The sequence below is a fragment of the Temnothorax americanus genome, unplaced genomic scaffold (assembly GCF_048541705.1).
Source record: "Temnothorax americanus isolate GAGA-0224 unplaced genomic scaffold, ASM4854170v1 Scaffold2, whole genome shotgun sequence".
NCBI classification, from domain to species: Eukaryota; Metazoa; Arthropoda; class Insecta; order Hymenoptera; family Formicidae; genus Temnothorax; species Temnothorax americanus.
In genome coordinates, this window is record NW_027509338.1 from 6,915,103 (window position 1) to 6,930,721 (window position 15,619).

General features: G+C 45.1%; 2 protein-coding genes across 2 annotated transcripts in view; one reads left to right on the forward strand and one right to left on the reverse strand.

Annotated features, from left to right (window-relative positions):
* Positions 1 to 2,655, reverse strand: part of Tgo (Aryl hydrocarbon receptor nuclear translocator homolog tgo) — a 35,819-nt gene extending 33,164 nt beyond the window's left edge. Inside the window, exons 1-2 of the mRNA XM_077405794.1 lie at positions 2,381 to 2,655; positions 1,223 to 1,271 (exon numbers count right to left, since the gene is read on the reverse strand). Coding sequence (XP_077261920.1) covers positions 1,223 to 1,271; positions 2,381 to 2,417 — 86 coding nt within the window. The 5' untranslated portion in view covers positions 2,418 to 2,655. The remainder of the gene's footprint in view (positions 1 to 1,222; positions 1,272 to 2,380) is intronic.
* Positions 2,656 to 4,147: 1,492 nt separating this feature from the next.
* On the forward strand, positions 4,148 to 15,360 carry Nipped-b (Nipped-B cohesin loading factor). Its single transcript, XM_077405786.1, has 3 exons — positions 4,148 to 4,933; positions 5,743 to 5,933; positions 6,160 to 15,360. Exon 3 carries the CDS (start codon positions 6,166 to 6,168, stop codon positions 12,931 to 12,933), a length of 6,768 nt encoding a protein of 2,255 aa, XP_077261912.1. The 5' UTR covers positions 4,148 to 4,933; positions 5,743 to 5,933; positions 6,160 to 6,165; the 3' UTR covers positions 12,934 to 15,360.
* Positions 15,361 to 15,619: the final 259 nt, after the last annotated feature.

Below are 15,619 nucleotides of genomic sequence, written 5' to 3' on the forward strand. Positions count from 1 at the left end.
AAAATTAGGTATATTAACACGTATCTGAAGTTAAATTCTTCATTCGGATGTGTTCTGCCGCTCTTTATGGATAAGGGCGCAACTGGAGAACCGGAACTTCTTAATATCTCACGAGAGACCACTCTCGGTGCAAAAGAAAATAAACGTCTAGAGTTTATCTTCGGAATTCTTATTTAAAACCCGCCAGGAATTATTTTTCGATTAAGTATCTTTAAATTCCTCGACATTGTAAATGTAAATGTTCAGAATGATTTCTTTACACGCGATACACACGCAACAGTAAAAATTGATAAAAGTAAATATATATACATATGTATATATCAGAATGAGTGCGGGAATGGCAATAGAAAGCAGAGCGGACGTATTCAGTCTTATCGCGCCGAAAGGATCGTGCCGGCCGGGTCCGACAGATCGGAAATTCACGATATTAAAGAGGGTCGCGGGAGTGTGTTGATACAACGGCGGGTTGACATTTGCGCCTGCTTCGCGTGCCGAAGCCGCGCGGCAGAAAAGTGTTTTCGAGAAAGACTCCGCGCGCCGGTAAAAGTAAGCGTTTTCTTGAACGATATGTCGCAACGCGCGGGCCCCGCTCTCGCCGGACGCCGCGCGCGGCGCAGCGCGTATTGGCCGAGCAGCAGCATTTGTAAGCCGGGAACGCCGGGGTAGCGGAGAATTGCCTACTGTGTTATGTGTGGCGAACGCCGTAACTGATCCCGGCGCTGCATCATTTCTCGGAACTGCGTCAATCAAGCGCGCGACACCAAGTTCTCGCCGTGCACGTAAACCGGTAACACGGCGAAATTTCACCGGCGATCGTTAACGCCGAAGCCAGCTATTTTCGTCGTCTCAAACGTCTTTACCAGACGATCTTTTCTCTCGCTCCCCTCGCGCGATCCGAGGACTCGATACGAAAAGTATAATACAAACGCACATGGACAAATTTCACGTAAGAATTGTTTATATTATTTCAAGCGAAACGTCGTGCGTACCAATATTTTTTCTTGAAATTCTATTCAATGCCTTTTTCTGTATCATATGCTTTTAAATAAATATATTATCAAATCCTGGTTCAGAAAAATATACCCAAGTCTCTCCATTTGTGTATTTAGACTTATATCTAAGATACGATATATTTAAATACCTATAGGCTGATTAAACGGTTACATTTAAACGACTTGGTAGAAATTATCTCATGCAAAATTAAGTATGCATTATGACTCACCCTATGTGGACAGAGCCTCGCTTCTGTGCCATTTTGCTTGGGTCACTCCCTGTATGTAAAACAATATACATTAGTATGACGATAAACAACTTTCTCACAAGACTCGATTTGAATGCGGCCCAGAATTTAGATCGGCGAATCACTGCTATACCGGAATGTGAATTCAACTCTAGAAAAAAAAAAGGAGACGGAAAGAGGTGGAGAACTATAACTAGCCATCCTTTTCTATTGCTGTGCTCTTTGAGAACAATTGAAAACCATTGACCAATCAACATTCGCTAAACAGAATGGTTCCTAATTACCCGCTTTTTTCTTCTTGCCGCCTAGGCGCTGAGCATAGAATTCACATTCCAGTATAGTCTATCTATAGCTCACTCAGAGAGAGAGAGAGAGAGAGACTCATCGTTAGATATAAAATACTCAAAGATTACTAGAACTCAACAAGTTCAAAATCTTCGTTCTATTAAAATTTGCATTTAATTCTGCGGGACATTCTCTATGTAATTTACGCTACTTGAAAATTCGTATCTTGCAATAAGAATCAACGACCACGTGGCAACTACGATTGCTGACGCAACTTGGTTCGAGTAGCCAGTCACATCAATGTTGATTAATATGTAACTATTGTAATCAATCTTTCTACCTTCTGGAACTTTTAAGATTAAAGTTATGAATCAGGAAAGGATTCGGTTCGCTCATAATAGCTTATTAACTACCGCTGCAACTCTTACCAGTCTGTGCCAGCATCGAACCAGCAACGCTAACCACAGCAGCAAGATTTTTATGTATTCTATCGCGCCTAATGCGAAGGCGGCCGAAAGATCACTATCTACAATTTGATCGAACAGAATTCAGTCTACGGCTCGGCCTCGCATTCCGCACGGCAAAACTGGAGCAATTTAGGTGGACGCAGTAGTCTCGCCTGGATTGCGCGTGCACGCGGGAGCGTACGGGGAAGAAAAAAATCGTAGGAAAAAGCGGATCCTTCCCTTATTTTTTTCGGGAGAGATCCGTCGCGAGTTTTCCACGCGCGGAAGCAAGCGTGGTTTCGACGCGTCGCCTCGGTTCGGGCCGCGTCGACCGGGGAAACGCGGGCGGAACGTCTCGAGGCCGAGACGGACGAGAGCGGTAACAAAACCCGCGGCTGCATGGATTTACCTGGAATAGAATGGGCGATCGAGGATACCGTGAACATTCAGCCGGGATTTCCTGTTGCCACGATGCGACAAAAAAACGATGCGCGCGGGACGCGTGGGAATATCGACGCGGACGTATGACGGCTACGACACTTCGCACCGACATCAAAACTGGGTGTTTACACTTGGCAGTCGCGCCATTTTGGAGTTTCCACTCGGCTCCGTACGGAGTCCGGGGTTTTATTTTCACGCACGCACACGGGGGCCCCGCACGGCGCACACGGACGGAAGCGCCGCGGGGAACGACGGAAACGCCGCGCGGCGCGCCATCTGGCGACTACGCGCCGCAAGCCGATCCGTCCGCGAGGCCTGTTATTTGATAAATCCGTTGATACGATAGAAATCGCGACGATCCGATTGTCGTGATGTATGTCTGAATTCACTCCGAATCAGCGAATCTGAATATCGTTATCGCGATATCCGACTCAATCGAAACGTCTCCGATCACGCGAATTCGACTATTTTAACTTGGCAACGAATATAATTCGCCGACAAACGTACGCGTATGTCCCGAGTCTCGACGCGTCGACCAGTGACGCATCGCGTCCAGAATGTCCAGATGTCCCATTGGCCGACCGCGATGAGCACGTGATCCGGTCGGTGCGTCATCGAAGGGCCCGTTCGAGTGCATTAACCAACCACAAAGCCGTATTAGCATCATATACTACGTTTACGCGAGCGTTACTTCTGTAGTAACTTACGATAATTCCTTCGCGTAAACGAGATTTTGTAGTAACTTACGATAATTTACTCCGCGTAAACGAGTAATATATATAATAGTAATATTAGTCATAATCGTAAAGCTGTGATCAGACTACGGATTGGGATTGAGATTGGATTGAAATTTAATCAATCAGAATAAAGAAAACTAACTTCAAGTTTAGTGAACTTTGCTCTAATTGGTGAAATTTCAATCCAATCTCAATCCCAATCCGTAGTCTGATCACGGCTTAAAGGCTATAAGAAAATAGACCACGCACAGTCGATTATTCTCCTCGCGCTTGAAAAATAATCGAGTGTGCGTGGTCTATTTTCTTACGGCCTTACGATTAAAACTAAAACTTTGTTACGTGCAATGGCCTTAAGGGTATTTAAGCTTTAAGCCATAAGAAATTGACCAATCACAATCGAGTATTCTTCTCACATTCCATTGTGATTGGTCAATTTCTTAAGCGTCGTCTACAATGGCAGCAGGAGTATCCAGTAAGACGTAGCAGTAAGCTACTGACCAAAATCAGATCTTATTTCAAGCTTATTACGGCTTTGTGATTGGTTAAGATTACATACTTAAGATGGTCTTAAATATAAGAACCGACTATGAATACCGGCCGTAAAGCGGTGAATCGTAAGAATTGACCAATCACAGTCGATTATTCTCCTCAAATTCGATTGTGGTTGGTCAATTCTTACGACTCGCCACTTTCGCTTGAGGGCACTCACGGGGGGGGGGGGGGCAAGCGTTTAGGTGCGATTTCATTGACGCTAGAAACCAGCGGCAGCGTCAAGAAAATGTAGTGGGGGAAGAAGTTCCGTGTTCCGTTGAATTTTGCGGTACGCTAAAAAGTTGAGACGGTCCGAACTTCTTCCCCCACTACATTTTCTTGACGCTGCTGCCGCTGGTTTCTAGCGTCAATGAAATCGCACCTTTTGAGTTTCCCCACGCAAACGCGCCGAGCAAAGCGCTGCTCGCGCGACGCCGCGTAGCGCCCCGCCGGTAAATACTTGCGTCTCGGGCCGAGCGATATCCCACTACTACGCCACTTCCGCTCGCTCGCCACTGAGCAAAATGGACGCCTTTGTGTCTGTTTTCTTCGGATTCCCACTATAAATACGGTTTACGGGGCGACGCAGCGCCTGCGACGGGACGATGCTCGTGCGGCGCCGCGTGAAACGCGTGTGAGAGCAGTGTCGTGCTCGCGAGTCGTGACCGCGGCCCGCCGTGGCCGAGGTGGAAACGCGTCCAACCAAGTAGGCCAGACCCCGCGGTGGTCCCCGCGGATGACAATTGAGCGGGCATCCCCCGGACGACGGAGTTGACCGCGGCGAGTATCCCGACCTGCCGACGACGCGCCAGTCGCCACGACGTGCCGGACGGTCCCGCCGACGGGCCGCAAGCGACGCGGAGTCGCTGATACGGCGCTCCGGCCTCCCGCCAAAAACCCCAGCCGCGGAGAGCCAAGCGGACGGAGCGAAGCGGCGACGTAAATAGTCCCGGGTAAGCGCGGGGCGCACGGGAGCTGTCGCGCCGCGCGGCCGCGGCCGCGCGTCCGTGTCCGCGTCATCCGCGCTGCGTCCCCGCAGCGCGCGACGGCGCTTTTCCGCGCGAGTGATCCGGCCAATTCTTCTCGCCTGCCCGCCAGAGAGTTCAACGTTCATCGTCCGCAGGAGGATCTCGTGCTTCCCCCCTCTACCCCCTTTGCCCCCTTCTCTACCCCTTTTGTGTTGTTGTACCTGTTCGCGTGGTCCCGCCGAGGGTGTTGCACGACGTTGGATGGTAGACGTTAATTCGAAGAAGGTAAAGGAATATGCCTGTGTCACGTGATGATTATTAATATTAGTTTGATCCTGGAAAAGCAGCGGAGTCGGGTCAACGAATGTTATTGTAGTATTCCACGGTGTACGGTTTCGCTGTGCCGCTAGAAACTCTGATTTGTTAGCGTGCGTCAGCTGATCACGGTGCATTTTTTGTCCAACGATTGGTTGTTTTATGCGAACACGTAGGATTTTTTTTAACGGAAATTTAACGAATTAATTTTTTTCCAGGAAGATTTTTTTTAATGCTTGTGTTTTGAGTAGCGGTATGCTGAGGTAGTGAGATTTGAGAAGCTGTATCTAGTCTACGAATGTTATATATGACTTGTGTGAATTTAATATGGATCTCTTTTATCGTTAAATGTGAAATATTTATATTTCTTTTGCGTATTAAAATTCTGTATAGCAATGGCCTAAATATTTGAAAGTAAATTCAATTTTTATAAGACAGAATAATTAAGAAAGAAATATAATTCTGGTTTTTTTTTATGAAACGCGTGTAAAACAATTTTGCTTTTAAAAATTAGATTTAATGTTTACATTTAAATAAGAAAACATTTAATTATAGCAATGTAAATTACATGCATCGTAAAACACATTTTAGGTTAGATGTTTTTATTTTTGTTTTTATATACATTATTTTGCATTTATTATGATATATTTATTTTAGTATGTAATTTTTATTTATTTAAATATTTTCTATTTTTTTTAATATTTAATTTTTTGAAGATAATATATATTTATTATAATACATTTTTAAGAATAATTACACAAGTCAAATTTTGGTTGCAGGACAACAAAGTGCTGATAAACATGGATCGCTTATTGGAGGACCCACGGGCTTCATCAAAATTTGGTTGAGACTTTCATTTGCAACATGGGAACTTAAAAAGACTTTGTTGTTGAGTTCCCAATATTTGCCTTAGTGCTAGTGTTCGACAAAGAGGATTAGAGACTGCTTGGTTCAACGGTGAAATATTTGTGTCAGTATGTCTTGAAATGCATAGTGAGAAAATTTTAACAATGATTTATTTAGACGTTTGTGGAAACAGTGTATTTAGATACGTTCAGTTAATTTACATTTACTGCATATCGTAAGCGAGTACTCGTAGCATGCCTGTGCGGCGTTCAGAACATTGTATTGTCCTACGAGGTGAGGAAGCTTAGGAACACTAAAACTGATTTCGATTCTCTTTCTTTTTTGTCCAGGCTGTAATGCCAGAACGAATCAAACTCAAAATGAATGGGGTTGTACCGAGTGTGCCAATAACTACCCTCGCTGGTATCGCGAGTCTCACAGACTTGTTACCTGAAATGCCCCTACCAACTCCGCTGCCGCAGACTCTGACTAACAAATCGCTGCTGTTTCATCCACGAGTAGCGGAAGAGGCCAAGATATTGCTGAGCCTTCGCGATGAGAATCTCGTACCGCAGTTGATAATGTCACTGTCGCAGACATCGTCGGAACACATTGAACTCAAGGATAATTACCCGAACACCGAGCAATCGCTGGATAACGAGCAAAACACGCCCGAATTGCTCAAGGCGATCTTGCAGATAAACCCTGACGTATTCAGAGGAACCCAGCACAATTCTCCGAGGAACTGGCCGCAAGGTGCGCCTATGCTGCACGCGAATCAATCGCCGGCGAGCTATGGTCGTTTCTCGCCGCCCTATTCGAGCTCCTCGGGCTCCAGGCAAACGCCCCAAGGTAGTCCGGCTCAAACCGCTGCAGCCAGGTCCGTACTTCCGCCGATGGTGGCCAGTGGTATTGCTCACACGCAACATCCGCGGATGCCAATCACTCCGCAGAATCACGCAGACATCTCGCAGATGTCCCCTTTCGCTGTGCCTTCTCCGTCGCCCAGAGGTAACGTTATGACCGAACAAACGAGAACGTTGACGACACCCCAGCATATGCAGGAGGACACGAACTGTATGAATCCCCTATCGAACGTAGCCCTTCAACCAAACATGTACTCGCCAGCTCATATGAGCTCGCCAAATGCATCGCTGACATCTCTCACCAATATGACACCTCAGCACAACGTGGCTGGTATGACGCCACAACAGAATATGCACGTGACATCCCCGATGCGTAATGTGCCTCTGCAACAACATCCGGCCATGGGTATGCAGCAGAACCTTTATGATTCCATGATGAATCAGCAAGTTCATCACGCGTTAGGCAGCGGTCAATCGTTAGATATCGATAATGCGGTACAGGAGAATCAGCAATTCCTTCTCGATCCGGTAGCTGGTCTCTCCGATATCGATCTGCCGATGGAGAACATTGACACGAAGCAAAGCGTCGATCATGCGATACAACATTTATTACCGACTCCTCAGACCACGTCCTATCCGAATATACATGCCACCGACATGGTTAATGTTTTAGATCCGGCTGCGGCTAGCATAGCGCCCAACGTGCAACATCAACAGAACAATAATTCGGAGAAGAGTATGAAATTGGCTGGAACAGAAAAGATGAAAGAGCCCATTGTTATGTTGAACAGATTATCGTTGGCTGACCAGGCACTTATGCAGAAGAGTTTGGCGGCGTTTGCAGAGAAATCGCCGAGTCGCGCGGCGAAAATGGGCATTTCCAATCGTGACGACGCGTCGAAAACCGATTCCGAGAGCGAGGAGGAGATCGGCAAGAATAACAAGTATTTTAAAGCTCGCGCGAAAGAGCGGCAAGTGCAACGAGAGAAAGAGAAAGCGGAGCGGCGGAAAGGCGAGGACAAAGGTCGCAGGCGAAAAAGGATAATGACGGAGGACGACGAAGAGGATGATGATAAACGAGATGCATCGTACTCGCCTACGAAACCGAAAATACGCAAGATTGAGAAGAAATTAGTGCCTGTATTAGCCAAACTGAGCGTGGAGGAATTAATGGAGACCAATACGTATCAACGATTTAATTCTACCATAGAGACGATTTTCGAGAATACTGAGGATGCTTTGGCGAGTGCCGATCTGGAGGACGACGGTGAAGTGCTTGCGGAGGTGCTTATTCCCAAGTATCAGTTACATGATCTTTGTACGGAAGCAGCCAAACTCAAAACGTTGGGCGCCATGGAATCGATACCTACGGATAAATTGGTGAGGCTGTTGAACATCTTGGAGAAGAACATACGAGACGGCGCGAGGGTGTCGCCGCTCGTGGATCCGAATGATGACGTGGAGGAAGGGCGTTTATGGATGCACTTGGCGATGGAACGGGTACAGCGCGCCGTGGATTCGTCGTTGGTCGCGCTGCACATTATGACCTCTAGCAATATGCCGAAGACGGTTTATCTGGAGGATGTGATTGATCGAATAGTCCTTTTCATGAAGTTTCAGCTGCAGAACACGATCTATCCTTCTTTCGACCCCGTATATAAGATAGATACAAAGAATAAGACTGACAATTTTAATTCTAGCGGACGCAAGAAGCGAGGACATATGAAGGAAGTGCGCGAGAAGAGTATTCTGCAGGTTTACAATAAGATGCACGAGCTGGTAGGTCTGTTGGCTGAGCTATTGAACATACAGGTTCTGACGGACACAAGTGTTCTGCATGCATCGTCATTGGGTGTTGCGCCGTTTTTCGTCGAATCGGTGAGTGATCTGCAATTGAGCGCATTGAAGCTCGTCACTGTAATATTTACAAAGTACGAGAAGCATAGAAGACTACTACTGGACGACATCTTGGCGTCAATTGCGAGACTACCCAGCAGCAAAAGGAGTTTACGCACGTACAGGCTCAATTCTGAAGATTATATACAGATGTTGACCGCATTGGTCCTACAGCTTATTCAGTGCGTAGTAGTTCTGTCGGATTCGAAAAAGGAAGACGACGAGAAGAAGCCGAGTCACGTAGATGCTGACGTTTTCATTATCAATAGATACGAGACCGCTACCAGAATCGCCGGGAATTTTTTAACGGTATTTCTCAACAAATGCGGTAGCAAGGGCGAAGAGATTGATTTCAGACCATTGTTTGAGAATTTCATACAGGACTTATTGGCGACGGTGAATAAACCCGAGTGGCCCGCTGCTGAATTGTTATTAAGTGTTCTCGGTAATCTGTTGGTAGGACATTTTTCTAATAAGAGCTCTGATATGTCGCTTCGAGTAGCTTCCATCGATTATCTCGGCGTGGTAGCGGCCAGATTGCGCAAAGATGCAGTCAATTCGCAGTGCAAATTGTCGACCATCGACCAAATTATACGAGACATCAAGCTCGAGCAGCAAAAGGACTCTGACTACGATCAGATAAAGGATAAGGAGATTGCAGGACTAAACGAGGATGAAGAAAGGACTGTGTTTCTGCAGAAGGTACTTCTGGATTATCTAGCCGTCAACGGGACGAAGGATCCGGCTCTCGGATATGCGCGTCACTTTTATCTGGCTCAATGGTATCGAGATTGCGCAATGGAGAAGTCCCGGGTGGGCCAGTCGAAAAACAGTCCGAGCAAGAAGATGCACAAGAAACGGTCGAAGAAGAAAAATCGGCACCACAGCAGCGATCAAGATACCGAATCCGAGTTGGACGAGCAAGACCCAGACGAAAACGATAATAACGAGCAGAAGAATTCGGAAGCTTACCGAATTATAGAGGAGAAGAAGAAGTATATTGTCAGTAGAATAAGGCCTTGCAGCACAGGAACGAAACCGGACATCCTTCAGACATATATTGATTACAACTCCGCGGAACTGATCTCGCAGTATCTCGCGTCCAAGAGACCGTTCTCACAGAGTTTTGATAAATATTTGAAGCAGATTCTCCATGTTTTGACAGAATCGTCAATTGCTATTAGAACCAAGGCAATGAAGTGTTTAACGATGATCGTCGAGGCCGATCCGAGCGTGCTGGCGAGGGTGGACATGCAGCTGGGTGTGAAGCATTCGTTTCTCGATCACTCAACGTCAGTACGGGAGGCAGCGGTTGACTTGGTAGGAAAATTTGTTTTGAGTAGACCCGAACTGATAGACAAATATTATGATATGTTGTCTGCGAGAATTCTAGATACCGGTGTGAGTGTCCGAAAACGCGTAATCAAAATTCTCAAAGATATCTGCATGGAGTGTCCAGACTTTCCCAAAATTCCGGAAATATGCGTGAAAATGATAAGGAGGGTGAATGACGAAGAAGGTATTCGGAAGCTCGTCATGGAGGTTTTCCAAAACATGTGGTTTACCCCAGTAAGGGAGCGTCCCACTCTTGACTCAGAATCTCTGTTGAGAAAAGTGATGAACATCACGGACGTTGTAGCGGCCAGCAAGGATATGGGATTCGAGTGGTTTGAGCAACTCTTGGTAAGTTTGTTCAAGCCGAAGGAGGACAAGGATGACAGCACAAAAATGCAGACGGAGCCGCCGCGGGCTTTGCTGACAGCGTGCAAGCAAATCGTGGACTGCTTGATTGAGAACGTATTACGGCTTGAGGAAACAAATCTAGACTCGGAGAAATCAGAAAAGAAAGGTTCGTCGCAGAGATTGGTCGCGTGCCTGACAACGCTCTATCTATTCGCGAAGATACGCCCACGACTGTTGGTCAATCACGCGATCACTCTACAGCCTTATCTGAGTTTGAAATGTCAGACACAGGGCGATTATCAGATCATCAGTAGCGTCGCGCACACACTCGAATTAGTGGTGCCTCTAATGGAACATCCCAGCGAGACTTTTTTAGCACAGTTGGAAGAAGATTCGGTGAAGCTGATCTTGCAGCATGACAGATCGGTGGTTGCAAGCTGTCTATCGTGTCTGGGCTCTGTAGTCAATAACGTCACACGAAACTACAAACTGATACGAGACTGCTTCAAGAAATACTACGGACATTTGACGGAGTACAAATCATTTTACGAGAAGGATCCGACGAATCCTATGTTAATAAGGTGCAGACCGTTTTTCCGACGAGCGCTTTTCACGGTCGGCTTATTGCTACGTCATTTTAACTTCATGGATCCAGAGGTGATAGAGGGCCTAGCGGATAACATCAAGGATCAGGTCTTCGAGACACTCAGCTATTTCGTTCATTTAAATAACGACGATATCCGACACTTCACACTATCGGCCATAGGTTCTCTTTGCATACGACATTATGAGTTTATGATGTTACCGGAGCTAAAAGAACTCTACCATCATTTGCTCACATCGGAGTACGCATTGGTCCATATGAGAATTCAAGTGCTTAACAACATCGAGGTATATCTGCAAGAAGAGGAGAAGAGGATGATTAAGCAGGATTTGGAATGGGCCAAGCTGTCAAAGCAGGAGAACTTGAAGGAGATGGGTGACGTGTCGTCAGGGATGGCGAGCACTGTTATTCAGCTGTATATCAAAGAAATCCTTGAGTCCTTCTTGCACGTCAACGTAAGCGTGCGACATGCGGCTCTCAAAGTTATTCAGTTGATCCTGGCGCAGGGTCTGGTACATCCCGTCCAGATAGTGCCCTATCTGATCTGTATGAGCACCGACTGCGAAAAAGTCGTGAGCCACAGCGCGGATAAGCAGTTACAGGATATCGAGAAGAAATATCCGGGCTTCATTCACATGAAGTCGCAATTTGGCATCAAGTTGAGCTACCGGTTGCAGAAAATCCTGCAGAACGACATCACGGTGAGAGGTATGCGAACGAAGGAGGGCGAGTTTCCGAGCGCGCTCAACGGTTTCCTCTATACGATCCTGCGCAATACGAAACAGCAGAGGCGGGCGATCGTATTGTCTTTTCTCAAGCACTTCGACGAGGCTGCCAAAACCAGTCTGTCGCAGATGCTATACCTGGCGGACAATCTCGCCTACTTTACATATCAAGTACAGGACGAACCGCTCTTCATCATCCATCACATTGACATTATCATTTCTATGTCCGGGACGAATCTACTACAGTCTTTTAAAGAGGCTTTGCTGCCTAAAGAGAGCAGCGCGGGGCAATCTGGGCATTCCAGGCATATGATGGGACAGCCGACAGCACAGCAGATAGGACAGCTGATGGGACAGCCAATGGAACAGCCGATGGGTCAGCCAATGGGTCAACCCATGGGGCAGCCGATCAGTCAACCAATGGGGCAGCCAGCGGGACAAACGACGACGATAGGACCGGATGGTCAACCAAAATCTGATCAATTGTTGTCAGCTCTGGAGGACGAAGAAGATGATGAGGAGGACGAAGAAGTTCTTCTAGCCAGGTTGCCAGGCGATACCACCTTGCTCAGGGAGTATATTACCGCCAGTCAAGGCTTCTTGCTTCTATTAACACTTCGGCAGCATCTTAAAAACCTTTATGGTTTTTCTGACGCAAAGATCGGTCAATATTCGCCGTCGGAAGCAGCCAAGGTCTACGAGAAGGCGGTAAATCGTAAGAATAATTTGCTTTTCGAGCCCAAGGCTACGTTGCAGAGGCTGCGGGATGGCGTGACCATCAATGAGGAGCTGGACGAAAACGGCAGAATGAAGCTTGTGAAAGAGTATCTGGATTTCAAGCAGCTGATGCTGAAATTTGATCCTGAGGAACCAGACGACGATGGTGGCAACGATGCTGCCGACACCAGCGGTGGTGGCAAGCACAGTGCGGAGAATCCGCAAGCGGCAAGGATACCGCCGCGTTCCGAGGCTGGCGGTAGGACGATAGCCGACGGTGCGGTCGCGGGAGATGCTGCCGCTTTTATCATCACGGCTGGCCAGCAGCAGTTCCAGTTACCGCCACAATCGAATCTGACCGCTCCGATGGAGCATCCGAACAATTCAGTAAACTCGCTGCCGATTATGGCGGCAGCAACGGCGACAACGACGGTCGCTGGGACGCCGACGACGACGCCGCGGGTGCCGAAGCTGACGATACACACCCATCCGGACTCGAGGGAGTCGCACCGGAAGCATCGCACGCACAAGACGGACAAGTCAGTGAGGAAGCACAAGAAGAAGAAGAGGAGAAGAATCTCCGACAGCAGCGAAAGCGGCGAGGACTACAGTGACCCTGACTTCCTAGTGTGAGTGCGGTGGTATATTTCGTCCTGTGTGTATATACAAATGTTCGCGATGGTATGCACGTGTGATCGGTCGGCTGGAATAACTCTCGTTTCGCGTAGCCAAAACTCGGACGCTATTATAGCGCGACTGTCCCTTTCACTCAAGACAATTCTCTCCCTCAAATCGTCGAAGTTGTGCTACGACTTTGAAGACGGTTCCGGTACAAGATACCGTTCCGTCAGAAAATTGCATAGAGACTATAACTATGTGGGAATGCATGTGAGCGAGAGAAAGAGATCTTCAATAAAAATGGTAGCAAGAGATTTTTAAGTGCGATCGAACGTTGAGGTAGGATTAGCGTGTTGTTGGCCGAAACGGCGGGCGTCTGTGAGGTTTATCGATCCGTCATGTCGTTGATAGCGAGATCGGCTCGTTAAATATTTCGTGCGACCGGCTCGGGAACGTGGTTCGTTCAAATTATCTTTTGTTTCTTTCCCAGCGAAAGTACGCCGTCAATACGATCATTTCCGACGAGCGAAAACTTCTGGCGATTGCTTAACTCTATCGAAATGGCATAAAAGGCGAGAAGCGTTGGGAGTCACAAAAAATCCAAGAAAATACTACGAACCAAGTTCTCCGAGAGAAATTAAGTACAATAAATTACATTCGAACAAAATTCACTTGTAAATAATGTCATATTAATAATTGATCAATTTCTTTTTATGGATGAAATTAATACGAAAAGGAAAAGGCTACAAAAACTATGTGCAGTTTGAACACTATCAGTTTAATTCGTCGTTGCTTCCTCTTCTTTTCTTTTCAGACTGTATTTGAGTAAAGTAAGCGCTGCTTGTTTCGATAATGCTAACTTATTAAAATTTAGATACATTTATTCCGAAGATTTATAAATGTATATCTTAAATTACCTGCGTTTGTTTTAAAATTTAATGAAATGATACAAGTAATATTTCCGTGATGATTACTATAACATTCATATTAATGTTTGCAATAATATTTCAAACTTCGTGTAAAGAAGTAATGAAATAAATTCCCGCATTAGGACGTTTGATAATACAATAATAAATTGTATTTATGGTCCAATAATAAATAATCTAATTGATTATAGTAGAACAAAGAATTGATCATTACAAAATTTGTTTGAGCCGTTTCAATCTCAATATTTATTTAGTAATATCATACGTATTATCTTCTGTGTAAGTTATAATAAATATTTATGTAATATTTTATTATATACATATACGAGAAAATTTCTATAAAAAAAATCTTTGTTTAGAAATTCAATATAAAATTTATTTTTAGCAAGAATTGGTGATACTAAATAAGCACATTATCAGGTTGTAGAAAATCTCGTGTTTAATCAAGCATGTCCGAAAGTTTCAGAGATTAGGTCAGTATTATCGACATAAGCGGCAATTACTCACTTTTAATGGACGATACCAAATATCGAAGGTCCACAAAATTTTGCAGACAACACGAATCGAACTTCGATAGAGGGCGGATTTGTAAAGGTCCTCCTTTGCAGTATGTATAATAATAGAGTAGCAGGACGCGCGCGCGCGCGCGCATTGCCTATGCATTACGAAACGTTGTTTGTAATATCTGTACATACAAATCTTCAAGTAAAGTATCTTATTTTCTTACAAACTATATAGCGGTGACATTTACGAAGAATACTTAAGATTTTGTTGTAATATTAAGTATTTATTCAGAATTCATGTTGTCCCAATATAGTTTGCTTCATGCACTCATTCGTCCTTGGTGTACGAAACGACGAAAACGATAAAAAAAAAAAGGAAAGAACAGAACAAAGAGATATCGTTTTTTATACAAGCTTATAGAGATAAACAATAGTGTGTGTGTATGGCGTACTCTCTCGACGAAAGCGAAAAGCGGGATCTATTGGCGTTAAGACGACAGAGAAAAAACTCATAGTGTAATGCAAACTACTTGAAGGATGCGATTCTAAAATTTGATGTCACATTTGTAAATTCAAAAATTAAAGAAAATTTTAGCAATATTTCTTATAAATATTTGTGAAAGATATACTCGAGAAATCATTTGTAGGATGCAATACTCGGTTATCTAAAAAGCGATAAAAAAAATTCCGCATCCGTTATTTTCCACAGAATTAATACAAATACAGTTTTAGGATCGCATTTTTCGCCCTCGTCTTCGTTTCCATTGCCAGTATACGACAGTCGTTACTGCACTCCATGAAGGGTATCATTGATTTGTCGCATAATACATAAGCAAAAGAGATGTCTTTTTCCTTGTGCTTAAAAATCCAAGTAAATTTAAAAACAGTTGTGACTTCGAGAATCATAAAGAAATTGTATTGTGTTACACTTTCTTTCCATCGCGACGAGTAATCGTTTTTATACATTTATAGTTTACAAGTATACATAGTACTTGAAAAAAAAAAAGGAAAAAGGTGATCGTCGCGTTCTTTTTCACAGAGACGGGCAAACGTGAAGTATACTGATTGTGCTCACGTTGCCCGACTAAATCAAACTCGGATGCTACAAGTATCTAGTATCTAGTTTCTATCCATCGGGACTTCAGGATGTCGCGAATACTGGTATCAAGAATAATTTAAGATTTATCTTATTGTTAGTGGAGTACGCACATCTTTTCGGCTTGGAAACGAAGACGATGACGACGACGACGACGATCAAACGAACGCTTCCGT

Coding starts and splice junctions, on each gene's coding strand:
- Nipped-b (XM_077405786.1), top strand. CDS start 6,166: ATGCCAGAACGAATCAAACTCAAAATGAATGGGGTTGTACCGAGTGTG.